The sequence below is a fragment of the Abramis brama genome, assembly GCF_963993115.1.
Source record: "Abramis brama genome assembly, chromosome: 10".
Classification (NCBI taxonomy): Eukaryota; Metazoa; Chordata; class Actinopteri; order Cypriniformes; family Leuciscidae; genus Abramis; species Abramis brama.
The window spans coordinates 26,738,019-26,754,864 of record NC_139972.1 but is presented as its reverse complement, the minus strand read 5'-3'; the positions used below and the strand labels follow the sequence as shown (position 1 = coordinate 26,754,864).

At 37.2% G+C, this 16,846-nt stretch overlaps 1 protein-coding gene across 2 annotated transcripts in view; it reads right to left on the bottom strand.

Annotated features, from left to right (window-relative positions):
- Window positions 1-2,402: 2,402 nt before the first annotated feature.
- Window positions 2,403-16,846, bottom strand: part of nyap2a (neuronal tyrosine-phosphorylated phosphoinositide-3-kinase adaptor 2a) — a 45,096-nt gene continuing 30,652 nt past the window's right edge. For both annotated transcript variants that reach the window (XM_084126589.1, XM_084126590.1), the window contains 3 exons: window positions 10,680-10,838; window positions 10,467-10,588; window positions 2,403-7,230 (listed from right to left, as the gene is read on the bottom strand). In XM_084126589.1, coding sequence (XP_083982715.1) covers window positions 7,000-7,230; window positions 10,467-10,588; window positions 10,680-10,838 — 512 coding nt within the window. In that variant the 3' untranslated portion in view covers window positions 2,403-6,999. The remainder of the gene's footprint in view (window positions 7,231-10,466; window positions 10,589-10,679; window positions 10,839-16,846) is intronic.

The window sequence follows — 16,846 nt, the reverse complement described above, 5'->3', positions numbered from 1 at the left end:
CCCTTATAAAGTAAATAACAGGCTTTTGCCCTGGGGTAGCGGCCGTCACACACACTTGCATGCGTTTGATAGGACAGCGCACACTCTTTCTGCACTTACAGTGGAAACACTTGGTCTATGGAGGGAAATAAACGTGTGCTGTTAAAGTGCATGCTGGTATGTGATCGCTGACAGGATATTTTCCATGTAACCTACACCTGGGATGCTGGTGGTCATATCTGACAGCAACAGACTGCACGCACGAACCGAACGCTCACTCACAGGCGCAATGTGGCGATATATAGGCTATCCTCTAATGTTTGTGTGATGCTGATTGATAAAGTACACTGCCATCTTGTGTTCCATTCGTGCAGTGTCACGTCCCAAAACAATTATCCAATGCTTTGAGTTTAATACTACAGATTATACAGAAAAATCACAGTTACGAAAGGCACTTAAAATGGAAGTAAACAGGTACGAGCACTTTGATGGTTTAAAAGCAAAACAGGGAAGCCTACATTACCATCGATTAGGCTATTCCCTAAAATCTGCATTAGCCTGATATTGTTTCGTGGTGGACAAACCTGTGTAAAACATATATATATCTGATATAGCCAGCTTATAAATTATATAAAATATATAAATTAGTTTTCATTTAGGCCTAAAACATATAATAGGGCCTAATACATTTTCTGGGTTACTGACTATAAGTTGGGCTAAACAATCAGGCAAATTAATGTGATGCTAATCAGGCAAATAATTTTAATGTGATGCTAATCAGGCTGGCAAGCTAGCAGGCTAATTAGCTATCCTACTTCATAAAGAAATATGTTTGATATATGTTGCTTAAATTCCTATGGTAACAGTTCAAGGTTTGTTAACATTAGTTATTAACTAACATGAACTAACCATGAAATGTGTTACTGTAGCCTATTTGTTATTTTTTGTTAACGTTCATAAATAAAAATAGCCTGTCCATTGTTTGTTCATGTTAGTTCACACAGTGCATTAACTAATGTTATACCATGGTCTGGGTGAATACTCGATTCTGATTGGCTGCAGGGTGTCCGTTAAAAAGTGATAATGGACACCTAGGAAAGGCGTCCCGTCAATTTGCCTGATGACAGTTCTAAATGATTGCGCTGGCTCAAACTCACTGATCAACTGCTGCGGTCGGGTCGCTGTGGCCACGTTGCTTGGCAACGCCTGTATACGGGAGATATTAAATAGTGCGCTCGACTTAATAAATAAAAACCCTCACGATTTTTACTCTAAAACACATTAAAGTATTATTAATTGATTAAATATTTCTTTCTTTCGTAAGTGACCATGGTATAAGCGGGTTAATGCCCTTCGAGGTGTCTATTGTCAGGTATTAATGGACTTCGGCGGAGGCAACCGGTTCACGCCTCGCCGTCGTCCATTAATACCTGATAATGGACACCTCGTCGGGCATTAACCCTTAGGCTACTTAACAAATACAGATTTGATTTTATTAATGTATTAGTTAATGTTGAAATCCACATTTGCCCAGACAATATATATTGCCCAGACAAGGTTAGTTTAGTCTACCACACACTTTTGTTTTGTACATTTTATATTTTGGAGCTGTATGTTCAAAACAGTGTGTAGGTCTGTTGTTGTGTAGGCCCATTTCCTTCTGGGTTTTTTAAAGCACAATTATGTAGAGAACTATAGAGACAAATTGGTTCTTACAATGATTCTCCTGTGGCATCTGGTTAGAGATCCCTTGTGGATTCTAATTTGATCCTTTTATTGTTTGTTGATATTGATATTATATTCATTGTCTTTATTTATTTGCAAAGGTTCAGTGTTAGAATGTCATGAAGTTGGGCAAAATATAGATTTAACCCAAAAAGAACTTTAGGGTGGAGCAATGGGAGTGTGATGTTATTATTTACTGTATGTAGCATATAGATGATTTTATTTAATTTTTTTAATAAGTTACACATACTTAGGCTAGTACTTTTATCCAGCAAGGACGCATTAAACTTACCTAAAGTGACAGTAAAGACATTTATAATTGTTACAAATATTTTCTATTTTAAATAAATGCTATTCAATAAAAGAATCCTGGAAATGAACATCACAGTTACCACAAAATTATTAAGCAGCAACTGTTTTCAACATTGATAATAATAATAAGAAATGTTTCTTAAGCAGCAAATCATCATATAGAATGATTTCTGAAGGATCATGTGAAACTGAAGACTGGAGTAATGATGCTGGAAATCAAAATACAGCTTTGTCATCACAGGAATAAATTACACTTAAAAATGTATTAAAGTTATTTAAAATGCTAATAATATTTCTCAATATTACTGTTTTTACTGTATTTTTGCTCAAATAAATGCAGACTAAGAGAGTTTGAAACCTGAATGACCACACATACAACAGCAATATGCAAAAACATATGTATTTATTTCTGTCATACTCTGTAAATAATTCAAAAGAAAAACAGTGATACAATAAGCATACTCTTTTCGTTTGTACTCTTTTTTTTGGACATTCTAAAATAAAAATACTAGAAAAGGTAAAGACTGCAACACTCTGAGTGCAAAAGAGACACACACACACACACACACACACTTGGACACCACTGTGCTTATGTTACACTCCCATAGTGCAACAAACGCGTCCACCGATTAAACTAGAGAATATTTACACACTGCAAAAACTCAAAACTGCAGAAACAGATTGTGTGTGAATGAGAGTGTTTGTGTGTCAACCACTATTTGAACTCCTCTGATATGAAAAGTTATCATCGTTATGAAGTATACACTGATTCATTTTATGATTTTTTTTTCTCTCTCCAACATCTAGGAAACTAAACATTTCGTATATAAGAAGATCCATTTGCATGGGTAAAATATAAGTGCACTGGAAAATTACTGCAAACCACTCTGGAGGAACAATAATTGGCTCTTTCATTTTAGGTGGTAAAAGAACAAACTCTCAAAGTATGCCACGATAACCCGTATTCTAAAACAATTTGCATTAGAATCAGAATGCATTATAGAACTCCACTTGCATTACAAGTGTTCTAAAACCTATCTGGCTTCATTTCAGGTTCCATGAACGTGACTCCATAGGAACTCACTGTGTTGAGTGAGATATCTAACTGTTCTAAGCAATACAAAGATCTAAATGGTTTCAGATTCCCCCAGAAACCTGAATATTTCCATTTTGGCTTTTAATCTTTATAGCATTTAGAAACTATAAAGATAAGATGGTTAGACTCACTATAGGCTAATACCATGATGCAATTCTGCTTTGTATGGCTGCATCCCAATTTGTATACTGTGCATCCTATATAGTATATGAGATTATAATTTGTGTGTCCCAAATCATAGTAAAATGATTTCAAAATGTACATCCATGAATATATTTTTTTCTGGTAATATTGACCACAGTACCTTGACCATTATGTTTTCCTGAATACTAGCATACTATTATTATTATTATTTAAAGATATGAATTACTGTAATGTGTTAATGTAGTGCACTCAGAAGTATACTTTCCCTTCTCCAGTAAAGTACATATTTGTAGCACACAGTATGCGAATTGGAATGCAGTGCATATGAAGAACACTAGGCTGTTACTGCCATCTACTGGTGACATGTGCTACTGCATCTGGGGGTCTGCAGAACTGAGCACCCCCTCTGTTTTTGGCTTTTTACCTTTCCCCCCTAACTACTACATTGTTGTGTATTTTCGTTGTGGTGACTTTTGTTAGTTATGTTAGTTATTAGGGTTATTTACCTTCATTTGTAAACCTTTATGACATCATTCTACTGACATTTAAGCCCCTCCCTAAAGTATTTTTTTTAGTCACAGTGAACCCAGGTCTCCAAGGCAATGCTTTATACTTGGATGCCAGCTTTGTACATGTGTATGTGAGCATGTGCTGATACAATTTTTGAAAAGTGCCTGTATTTTATGTGCATTCGTACATGGTTTACAGTGTCTCTGTGTTGGTCTAATGTTAAGTGTGTGATAAATAAGCAGGTTTAGATGTGTGATTGTGTAATGGGGATGGGCAGTGAGGGGAGGGGCTTTAGAGATCCGGCCCCAACTTTAGGGGTGTGGCTTAACCACACCTCAGCATGACATCACAGTCCCGCCCACAGCAGTACAAACAACGACAGAGCACAGTGTCTCAACGGCAACCACTGTACAGTAGAGTGTAAAACAGAGTTTGTGTTGTCATTTTTAATTGGCAGAAAAACATCTGCATTGGTCCCTCAAATCACTGACAGCTAAACCAGCCGATTGCTAAATGACACCAACACCTGCTCATTGGCTATTTCACATTATCATCATCATTTAGTGATAAATTAACTCTTAAAAGGGCAAAGTCCCTCTCTCAAAGCCATCCTTATTCAATTTTCTAAATGCTCTAATATGTAAAAAGGATAGTTCACCTAAACATTTTAATTCAGTCATTATTTACTCATCCTCGTCATTCAAAATGTGTTACTTTCCGTGACACAAAAAATAGGATATTTAAAAAAACAGCTGTTTTTATACATAAATTGAAAGTGATTGGGTTCAGAACAACACCGACCCCATTGATTTCAATTGTTTGAAAACACAAACACACACACAAAAGACAATTTTCTAATAAACATCTTATATGTATCTTCTTTTGTGTTTCAAGTCGTACCAGTTTAGATTGACCTGCGGGTGAGTAAATGATGATACATTTTTTGGTGAACTATCCCTTTAAGACCCAAAACATACTCTATGCAAGTACATGAATGCAATGATTGATTTCTCACATTTTTGTGTTCTGAAATATGTTACAATTAATAATGATAGAAGACATGCATTATTCTAAGCATTGCCACAAGGGGCAGTGTTAGCGTAAACTGTTTACGAGTCTTCCTCTATAGTCAGTTATCTCTTTCAGGTCAAAATCAAATGCCATTATGGCAGAGCAACTTGGTGAAATAGTTTGCTGACATGTTTACTTGAATAATAACACATCTCATTTAATTACAAACATTTGAAAATAACACTATAGCGTGCTGTAGGGATGACATTTTTTAGGCCAACCCGGAAGTTAGCATCACACTGGTTCCCTTGACAAAAAGCCAATAGGATTTTTCCATTTACTTGCTGAAAATAAGATCTGTGACCAGAAGTTTAATTCATACACGTTTTGATCTTCAAGATAATCTTCACAAATGAGCATGACTTTTATGAATTAGTTTAGTTTGAATGATGTTTAAACTAACAAGTTACATTGAACATCATTCATCATTCAAACTAAAATAAAATAAAATTCATAAAAAAATTTTTCATTTGTGAAGATTATCTTGAAGATCAAGAATCAAACTGCCTTTATCAAGACACTTAAAGCTTAAAAAATCATAAGTGAGGTATTACTGATGTTTTTTATGCCCTAGAATAAAATGAAAAGTATCTTGAGCCTGTGTTAACCACAAACCCATTGAAAAATCCCATTGACTTCGGCATGATGGAACCGGAAGTTCAAATACACTTAACTCATTTAGGACTCATTCCTATAGCACTCTATAGCTATCTTGAATACTAAGATTTGTTAGTGCCACACTTAAGGAACCATGCGCTTACAATGCATTAGCATTGTTTCTGTTTGTATACTTGCATTTAATATGTTTTTTGATCTGATCTGATTCCAGAATCATTATTAAACATGCACAGAAAGGCATTTACTCTCCTGTCGTTTCAAGACCGCGCTTGGCATCCTAGTGTTTAAGTGCTTATGATGACTAGTTCACATAAAGTCAAGTGTGCTCGAATGCACCGGCATGGCTGTTTGATTGCGTGGTAAAGCTATGGGTGAAGCCTGGATGCACAGCATCTGATCGGAGGAAATGACAGCCTGGTCTTTTCTTTCTGAGCCTTTTCAGTACAATATTGCCTCTTGCCTGCCCTTGACTCGTGTCACAATGATATATGAACGTGTAAACTGACAGTATGTCTGCATAGTGCTTCATAAAAGAACGGTGTCTGTATTTGAGATTTATTATCTGACATGCCAGCTAGAGGACCGGATTTTCATCATTCGATCCCTGATCATGCACAAAGCGCCCACGTGAATTTCTCTAAAAAATTTATTATGTGCATGACTGACATGTAGCTGTTAAGGTTGAACATTCAAGAAAGGAGTTGAACAGCACCAAATGTTAGGCCATAAAGCAGCTGATATTAGTGTGTGTTTGCGAGTTTACAGCGCTAACAATTGAAATACACCAGCTGACCTCGCAAAACAGAAAGTGCCCTCACAGTTTATCTGACCACACTCAATATCTGACAAAGCGCCTTATAAAACAGCCCGATCCATATTTTTAATAACCCAGTCATCTCATAATCTAATCCGACTAATCAAACCCATCTATCTCAAAATCCAGACGATCAACTTCAAGTCCAACCCAGAAGCCATAAGAACAACTGCCTGACAACTCACAATCCCACATTTAAAGTACAGACACCAAAAATATATTATTTTCAAATAAACTCTCCATATGAAAAACAGACAATGAACAAAAGCGCCGTCCATGCCGTAAAACCAAATGCATAGGCGTCAAAAACAACGATGTTTTTTCAATGGAATTACTGCACATATTTCACCATACATTATAGGTTATTTCCCCAGACACACAGATAAGTGGCAAATATAGAAACACCCCCCCAAAAAAAGGATAGAAAATAAATAGAAATACCATTTAGAAGAGGACAAATATCATCTCAGGGGTTTTAAAGTGTACTATTTTCACTCTTAGATCTCATTTAGAGAGTTCCTCTTTATAAAACCGCTAATTATATTTAATATTAAGACAGTTATCTTCAATATAAAAATATCAAATATAAACAGCGATAGGAAACCAGGGAGATTTGAGGATCCTTCACTGTATATGTCATGTAGTCCTACTTCCTGCTAGCTGTCAATCAATATTTGGACACGCCCCCTCAGTCTGTGCATCTCCATGGCTGTAGTTTGCTGGTCACTCTTTATATAGCAGTGTCCCAGAAGACAGTGGTTTGGGTGGAGTACGGAGGAGGCCCGTATTTTTTGCCCCCGTTGGTCTTCTTCCAGCTGGGCAGGATGGGCATGCTGTCCTGTTTGCACAGGGCTTTGTCTGAAGGTCTCTGTCTGGATTTTATCTCCTTGCACAGGTGACGTTTCTTCTCAATCATCTCCATCATGGTGCTGTCCCCACATGCCCAGGGCATTGGGGGCATCTAATGGGTGGCAAGGGTTAGACAATGTTGGTGCATGCAGAGCTGGCTTTAATTTTGTAGCCCTTCATATACATTTTTTTTTTTGTGAGAGTGAAGCCGTTAACAGTGTTCTTTAATAATAAATGAAGTGTTTAATAATTAATTTTCATTTAAAGTCAGAACAGTCTGAATGTATTGCCGTTCAGTTTAATTCTCTCGCGCACACATACCACAATATCTTAATCGTGTACACGCATATTAAACTGCCCATGACATGCACCTGTACAAACACAGATTAAAACAATAAACACTTATAAAGGCAACACAAATCTCACGAGCGCAACCATAGCTCTGTTTCAATACCTAGTGAGCTACACAGGCGGCTGCCTTCAAAGATAGCATTCTTAATTAATGGTCCTCCTTATGTGAAGCACTTTAGTTTGTTATAATGTTATTAAGCTAGCAAAGTGATACTCTAATAAGTAAAGTTTGGAACCATGAAATCAAAGTTTTTTTTTTTTTGTAATATTGATTGATGAAACAAAAATTCATGTGCCCTCGTAAACTTTAATCAAAATTATAACTAAAATGCATATGAATTGAGCGGTGACTCGATCGCTTAACATGATGAACAGATTTAATTTAGGGTTTTATTCACATATAAACATTGAACAGCAAACATAAACAGAAGCTCAACCGAACCTGCTTGTAAATGCAAGAATGAACCTCATTGGTTCTTGCTGAAGCTCAAACGTGCTGCGTAACACGAGAATGAACCTCATTGGTTCTTGCTGAAGCTCAAACGTGCTGCGTAACACGAGAATGAACCTCATTGGTTCTTGCTGAAGCTCAAACGTGATGCGTAACACGAGAATGAACCTCATTGGTTCTTGCTGAAGCTCAAACGTGTTGCGTAACACGAGAATGAACCTCATTGGTTCTTGCTGAAGCTCAAACGTGCTGCGTAACACGAGAATGAACCTCATTGGTTCTTGCTGAAGCTCAAACGTGCTGCGTAACACGAGAATGAACCTCATTGGTTCTTGCTGAAGCTCAAACGTGATGCGTAACACGAGAATTAACCTCATTGGTTCTTGCTGAAGCTCAAACGTGCTGCGTAACACGAGAATGAACCTCATTGGTTCTTGCTGAAGCTCAAACGTGCTGCGTAACACGAGAATGAACCTCATTGGTTCTTGCTGAAGCTCAAACGTGTTGCGTAACACGAGAATTAACCTCATTGGTTCTTGCTGAAGCTCAAACGTGTTGCGTAACACGAGAATGAAACTCATTGGTTCTTGCTGAAGCTCAAAGTGCTGCGTAACACGAGAATGAACCTCATTGGTTCTCGCACGTCAAGCGAACATGCTTGAGCTTCCGTTTACCACAACTAATGTGTGCGTTGATGAATGTTTATATGTGAATACAAGCCTAAATTCAATCTGTTCATCATATAAAGCGATTGTATCTCTTCAGAAAATTTTGGACTAAATAAACTGTGAACTTTATATAGTGTCAAAGTGGTTGTTGCATAGCTTTCTATGGAGAGTACAAAGAGCTCTCAGATTTCATCAAAAATATCTTCATTTGTGTTCCGAAGATGAACAAAAGTCTGGGTTTGGAACGGCATGAGGGTGAGTAATTAATGAAGGAATTTAAATTTTTGGGTGAACTATCCCTTTAATAAACATAAATTACTGCTATTTAGAAATATTTGTTATATAATAAAAATGACAAAAGCACCAAAATTAAAACCAAAATACTGTAAAAATATGATCTAATTCAAAATATTAAGAAATAATATATTTGTATCTAAATAATACTTAAATATCACAGATTTTAGGTTATTTATAATAAGCATACATGCAATGCTTCCTTAAATTTTGGGAAAAACAAGGTTTTAGGAGACTGCATAGTAAAGTTGCCATAATAAAATTAGGTATTGCTGACTAGGTTTTGTAACAGAGCATATACTTCAGGCATGCACACACACGTACACGCACACACATACAGTACACACTTATACACATACAGCAAACACACACACATTTGTGCTTCTGAGGAAGGAAGTAGCAGATAGACACAGAAAGTACAGTGGACGTGGAAAAGTAGACAATTTTGACAAGGTTTTATTTAGATTTCTGCTTTGTTGGGGTTAGTTTTATCCCTCGATTTTGAGATTTATTTGGGTTAGTTCAATTACAGTCACTAACAATCAAACACACAACTGGGGAGTGAGAGTAGAACAGGCATACTAAACATACTAAATGTGTTTTCTGTTATAATCGTATAGCTATACATTGCGTAATTTGTTTTTTATTGTAGTATATTACTGAATAGTTTTGTATTGTATATTACTGTATGCCTATAAAATAGTGTGTGTGTTCACAGTAGCTTTCATCAGTTGTGATATAAAGAACATGCCTTGGTGAGTCTGTGTAGTGAGTTGTGTAACTGACTCCCCAGTCTCTGTGAAAGTGATGTTGACGTGGAAAACAAAGTTATTATTACAGGATTTTTGTACACAAACAGGAGAGAGCATACGACACGTGACGCTAATATAAATGCCATGTCTAAGATACATATATACACACATCAAACAGCCTTTAACTGGGGGTGTTTTGAGGAGACTGTCAATCAAGCTCTCAATATTTCAATCAATTTGGTAAATAAGTCGTGATGATGTCTATGCTTTGGATTCGGGATCCTGCTTTTAAGAGTGAGTTTTCTCCCATTTTACGGTATTAACAGCTTCTGTGTTTGATGTCTGTACATCTGAGAAAGCCAACCACAGCATCTGAAACATTGTGATTGAGACGACGCAGACTTGAGGAAGCTGCTGGTCGAGAGTAAAGCTGTCCGCCGGCGCTCTGAAGAGCTTCTCATTCAGATTCAGACTTTTTCTCAAGTGCTAAAACTGCCTGATATATAAAACCCTGATTGTGGATCTCTTGGCATAAGCTCACAGAGGACGAATTAAATGTGAGAGCCTCTTCAGAGCGTGATGGGAAGGCAGCCCCGATCTGGACCGAACACAAACAACACACACATTCGCATCTACGTAGACAGACGATGAACGCCGTGAGCCAAACGAAATGCACGGCAGCAGAAGCAGCAGACAGGATGAACACATAGCCGCGGGGTCAAAGGTCAAAGACATGAAGGTATTGCTGGGTAGATCGACAGACACGGAGACAGGAACCGAACTCCACACGCATGCGATCTCTCGCTCATTCTGAGGAATAAGGGGGTTGTACCTGGAACGGGGTCCCGCACTGGTGGGCGGAGGCATCGGGGGCGTGTCTTTGGGGCGTTCCCATAGGGGACGGGACTCCTGACGTGGATGCAGAGCGGCCAAGTTTACACCCAACTTTTGTTTCTAAAAAGGAAGAGAGTATGTTAAATGAGTATCTAAAATCGGCATCCTTATTTGTTTTTATCTGATTATCTGTCGCATGGACAGGACCCACCCCCAAGCATGGTGGTCGGGCTGATGGAAGAGCGGCCAAGACGACTGGGCGTGGCTGTGGGCGTAGCTGATTGTCCTGTGGGCGTTTCCCAATCCTGTGATTTCGGAGAAGAGCTACGGAGGGCTCTGTCCTTACTGTCACTTCTGCCTTTACTTTCACCTGGAAGAGAGAAAAAGAGGTAGAGATTTCAGAATTCAGTAAAAGTCTATGTACCTTGACATTTATGAGAATGATTGCGGTTTCATGAATAGGTGCTTTATTTTGTACTAGTGCTGCAGTACACGCATTTACCACTAGGTGGGCCAAAATAACTTAGTGTAGCAAAATATAATAGTGCTATTGCTATTTTTGCAGTAAGTAGAATGTATACTGTGGAAATTGTGCAGAATTTCTGCATGCAGAGCAAACTTGGTATACTATCCCACAATGTAATGCACTTCCATTTCCAATGTGATACACCAGAAATTATATTAAGAGTAATTTTTTAAAATGTTCTTTTTTTATTTTATTCGATCATAAAAAGACATTTCACAATTAAAAATGTATATTAAATATATAATATATATAAAATAACTACATGATTTGCTATATCAAATATAAAAACTGGAATGGTTCACACACTGTTTTTGAACCTAGAATGCAGTCTATAGGGCTGTAGGGATGACATCTGTATCATGAAGTCAATGTTTTTTTTAATGGGTTTTTGGTTAAATGCCTGAAATAAGATCTGTGGTGAACACAAGCTCAAGATATTTTCATGTTTTATTCTATGACATAAAATACATAAGTAATACTTACTTGAGACTTTTTAAAGCTTTAACTTGTCTTGAAAAACTATTGCTAATGGCTAATTGGGGCTACAGAGGTGGTCGGGGACATTAAACGTCATCACTGCGAACATGACGTCAAAGTCATGTGATCACAATGCAGTTTGTTTATAGACTACAATCCAATAATCCAAAAGCGAATGGAAAAACCAAGGGTACCAGGGTGATGGTAACTTCTGGGTTGGCCTACAAAAATATGTCTTCACTGCAGCACTCTATAGTTTATTATGAACAATATGCTAGTACGCTAGTATTCAATTCCGTTTACAAAGTTGCTTGTGTAATGAACATTTTTAGTATTCGATGAATATTGTAAATGAAGAGAAAATATGTTTTACACATTACCTATGCTTAAACTTGACATCTCTTTATTTTGTCACTCCATCTTTTCATCTTTCATACAATCAATCCCTTTTTCTTTGTATTTTCCATTGCATTTCTTTCTTAATCTCTCTCTCCTCACAGGGGATCCATTAGCAGTCACATTCATCACGTCTTTCACTGGCTCTGAAGACATTAGGGAAATTGCTTTACTAACAGATGAAAGCTTTTCAATTATTTCAGCTGGCAAGAGTATCTGAATGCGTATCTGTATCGTCCATATAGATGTGTGCTTAGCTATATCGTCTGACACTTATGGGCGTATGAATTGAAGGTGACATCAGACTATGTCATCAGTGTGTGTGTGTGTGTGTGTGTGTGTGTGTGTGTGTGATGACTTAAGCTAATAAAAGTCATAAGCTACTTCAGTTTATTTCAGTTCATGCAGCATTGCAACTAGGGCTGCAAAATGTTCCATATAATACAGAATCTCTCAATTCAGATTTTTTCCCCCCTCATTAAGTTTATATTTCACGCTTCCGAGATTATAACTCACAGTTCTTACTCACAATCTGACTTTATTTCTTGCAATTCTGAGATTTATATATATCAACTTGTGATTGCAAGAAAAAAGGCAGAATTGTGAGATAAAAAGGGAGCATGTCTATGTTCCCACAGCCCTATGTTCCCATAAATGGCCTACCCCTGACCCAACCCCTAAACCTACCCGTAACTGGGGTTTAGACAATGTTCCCACAAATGGCCTACCCCTGACCACCCCCCTAAACCTACCCGTAACTGGGGTTTAGACAAATCGTAAAAAAAAAAAATCTTAGAAATGTGGGAACATAGGGGCCGTGGGAACATAGGGCTGTGGGAACATAGGGCTGAACCCGATAAGGGGGTAGCAATTTTTTTTATTGTTTTTTTTTTTTATATAGGATTAAACCAGTTCCATAAAATAAAAAAAATAAATACTAGAAACCAAATGACATTCTTTTAACGGTTCTCATACGTGCATTTTCCGTTACTGAATTTACAGCACGGAACAGTCCAACTCCTGAACAAATGACTCTTATGAGCCAATTATTTTTAGTGAATCAGAAACATACCATACAATATAGTGAATAGTTTAAAGAATTGTTCCTTTTTTCATAAAAGAAACTGAGAGTGTACCTGCTATCCTCTATCTGACTTTGATAATCTGTTAGCTTATTTTTCATTATGGACTCGCATTGCTCCTCAAAAACCTTATTTACCACACTTTATCTCTCTGGAAACACACACACACACACGCTCTGTTGTCTGGCCACGTCTGTTGAAATCCCATTAGTCTGTGGTGTCCTGCTCCATTAGTCTACATTTAATTAGTGTCCACTGTCATTAGCGTTGGGCGCTAATGCTAAGACTGCGACAAATTTATCATATTTACTTATTAACATGCACACGGTCAGTGCCTGGATATAGTCTGCTTAAACACTCATCTGTCCATATGTGTGTGAGTGTGAATGTGAGTCCATTAGTGGAGGGAATTTTAGGTGTGTGTTGGCAGGACTGTGTTCTTGTCAGTGTTCGCAGGGTCAGATTGTTCTACAAGGCTCCTCAGCTAACAGCAGCCAACATAGAAACATGTTCACCTCATCCAGTTAGAGTGAAATGCCATGCCAAATACCTTTTGGCACTCAGAGGTAATGGACATAAACAACACCACTGAAACAAGGCTAAAAGGCAAAGCAGGAGAGAGCCAAACAAGAGACAGGTTGTAGTTTATCTCCAAGGTCCTTTTTAGGAATCTAAAGATCAGCAGCCGACTGCACCAAACCTCTTAGGTTAAGACACACTTTATCAATCATTTGTTTAGAAATACAACTAAGGCGCTTTTTTAGCTCAAGTCAAGTCACCTTTATTTATGTAGCGCTTTTTACAATATAGATTTTTTCAAATGAGCTTTACAGTGATAGCAGGAAAATAATGCAGCAACGTTTGTATCGGCTCTACAGCAGATCTAGAAGAAAATAGCGTCATAGTCCAGTTTAAGTAAGTTCAGTGATGGTTCATTTCTGTTGTAAAAAAGTTATTAATTTAGTTAATTTATAAAGCCACTCTGGAGAAAACAGTGATGTCATCGTCCAGATCAGGTCAGTTCTTGTATAATGGTGTCAATGCAGGCAGATCAATAATATTGTTAAAGATTAAAAGATAACATCCATTACATTTTTTTTTGAAAAAAAGGTCAGAAAATGTTTTACATATAAAGAAAAAAATAATAGATTCACCATTTCTGATGTGGCAGCGAACTATAACGCAAATACGTGTTCTTTTTATGTGTTTATTAGAGGTTGAATTCATATCAAAATCTGCCAGACTTCCCATACTACTTCTGAATAGGATGTCTACTTCATAAATTGTATGAAAACTGTGGAAATTTATGGTTCAGATCACTCAAACCAAGTGACTTCTGGTTTCACTTTATTAATTTATTTCACTTCTACAAAAAAAAAAAGGGAGGGGGGGTACACTTAAGTGTCCCCAACTAAGCAAGCCAAAGGCAACAAAGGCGAAAGTGGCAAAGAACCAAAACTCCATCAGGTGACAGAATGGAGAAAAAAAATCCTTGGGAGAAACCAGGCTCAGTTGGGGGGCCAGTTCTCTTCTGGCCAGCAAACAAACAGTGTATGATTATGATTCAGGCAGCATTACAGCTCAGAAGTCAGATTGGCTTTGATAAGGCATTTGTTGCAATTAGGACCAGAAGTGGGGAGAAACAGAAGACATAAAGTCACACTGTGAGATATAAAGTTCCAAAAGTGAGATAAAAAGTCCCATTGCAAGATATATAGTCACATTATGAGATATAAAGTCGACATTACGAAAAGTCCCTTGTTTTTCCTTAGCAGTTAAACAGCCCAATGTTCTTCAGAAAAATCTTCAGTTTTCCAGTATCTTTTGCATATTTGAATATATTTTGAATAGTTGTGTTTGTGTCCCTCAATTGTCCTCATTGTGAAAAGATGGATCTCAAAATCATACAGTCACTGATGGAAAGGGTTCAAATATGCAAAAGATGCTGGAAACCTGAAGAATTTTCGGGACCTGAAGGAATTTTCTGAAGAACATTGGGCTTAACTGCTCAGGACAAACAAGGGACTCAAGAGCAACCATCACAAAACACAAAAACAGTCGTGGATCGTCCAGGTAACGACACACACTATTAAGAATCGAGGGTACATACACTTTTGAACAGGGTCATTTTTTAGAAATTCTGCTATTTTTTTGTCTTGTGGACTATATGTAAACATCTTTTATGTAAAATACCTTATTCAGGACGGTTGAATGATGTCATATAGAATATACGGAAGTGACAGAATCCATGATGCCATAGAGGCCGAATAGAAGGAATAGAAAAAAAGTGATGTCTTAAAAGAACTCTGAAACTGCCAGAATTAAATTTTCATAATGGAAACTTATTTTGTTGCACTGGAGCCAGTTTGTCGCTGTTTAATGGCACATTCTTGGAAGATCCTGATCAGAATTTCTTCTCAATCATATGGACTGTTTTCAGCCTGACTGCGAACCTGATCTGCCATTATGGGCCCAATGTAAGCACTTCTGTGCCTCTAAATTATGATAATGTATGCCAGCCTCAGAGCTATAATGATGAGGAAATATATTAAATGCGTGGGATCATTATTAGTATATGCTAATGTAACCTTAGACTATGTGAAGTTACTCAGACGCTTACATTTTAGAAACTATTAAGCTATTCAGTGCTGCAGGGAAAGCACTATTGAATTTAAATACAGCTGCATACATTAAGAAATAACAGTAGATTGCTGTCTTTTAAGGCATATTTAAAGCTATTTATGGGCACTGTAGGGCATAATGAAAACAAACTCTTATGACATTTAAATTAGACTGATCCTTAAGACAGATTAATGCACAAACTCTATCGCGTGCCACTCGACACTGGCACAGGTTCAGACTCCGTATGCTTTTCTGGCACCGACTGGTGTCATGCTGAGTTGTAGTAGAGTTCCCTAACAGGATTTGGACTAGGATAACTGGCCTGGACAGGAAGAGCTCTGTCCATGATTGTTTTATCTCTAAATGGGTATTTCTGAAAATGCCAATCACAGCCCAAGCGTGAAGTTTAAGACTGACTCGGCAGCTTTTGATATGAGATCTTTGAAGAAAGAAGGCTTATTCAATCAATGGATAATATTTTTCTTTACAAACCTGGGTTTCCAGGGTTTTTTAAATTAAAATAAATAGCTGGCTCCTGAAAATATCTCTAAATCAGATTAAAAACAGATCATTTCATTCAGCAAGAACACTTTAGATTGTTTCAAAGTGACAGAAAAGACATTTATAATGCTATTTCTAGTTAAATGCTGTTCTTTTCAACTCTTTATCATCCAAGAATCCTAAAAAATGTATCATGGTTTCTAACAAAATATGAAGCAGCAAAACTGTTTTTAACATTGTTAATAATAAGAGATGTTTTTTGAGCACTAATCGCATGATTTCTGAAGGATCATGTGACACTGAAGACTGGAGTAATGATGCTGAAAATTCATCTTCATCACAGGAATACATTATATTTGAAAATATATTAAAATAGAAAACTGTTCTTTTAAATTGTAATATTTCACAATATTATTGTTTTTAATGTATAGAATAAAAGCAGCCTTGGTGAGCATAAGAGACTAAAATAATAAAATATATATTAAAAGTTTCAAGCTAGGACAAGCAAGGATTTTGACTGAATCTGAACGTATCAGAAATGGATGAGTGAACTCTGATCATGATCTCATATGCGGCCCGCATCCGTATATCTTAGCAGAGTGATGTTGAGCTGTGAATAGATACTGGTGTGCTTTGGATCACAGTGACAGATTCTTCACTATCTCTGTCTTTTCTCTCTCTGTGTCAGGCAAACACACATGCACATACTAATGCCGGCAGCCTGCTAATCTCACACACCTCCACACTCTGTCAGGCACGAAGCCCAAGTCACAG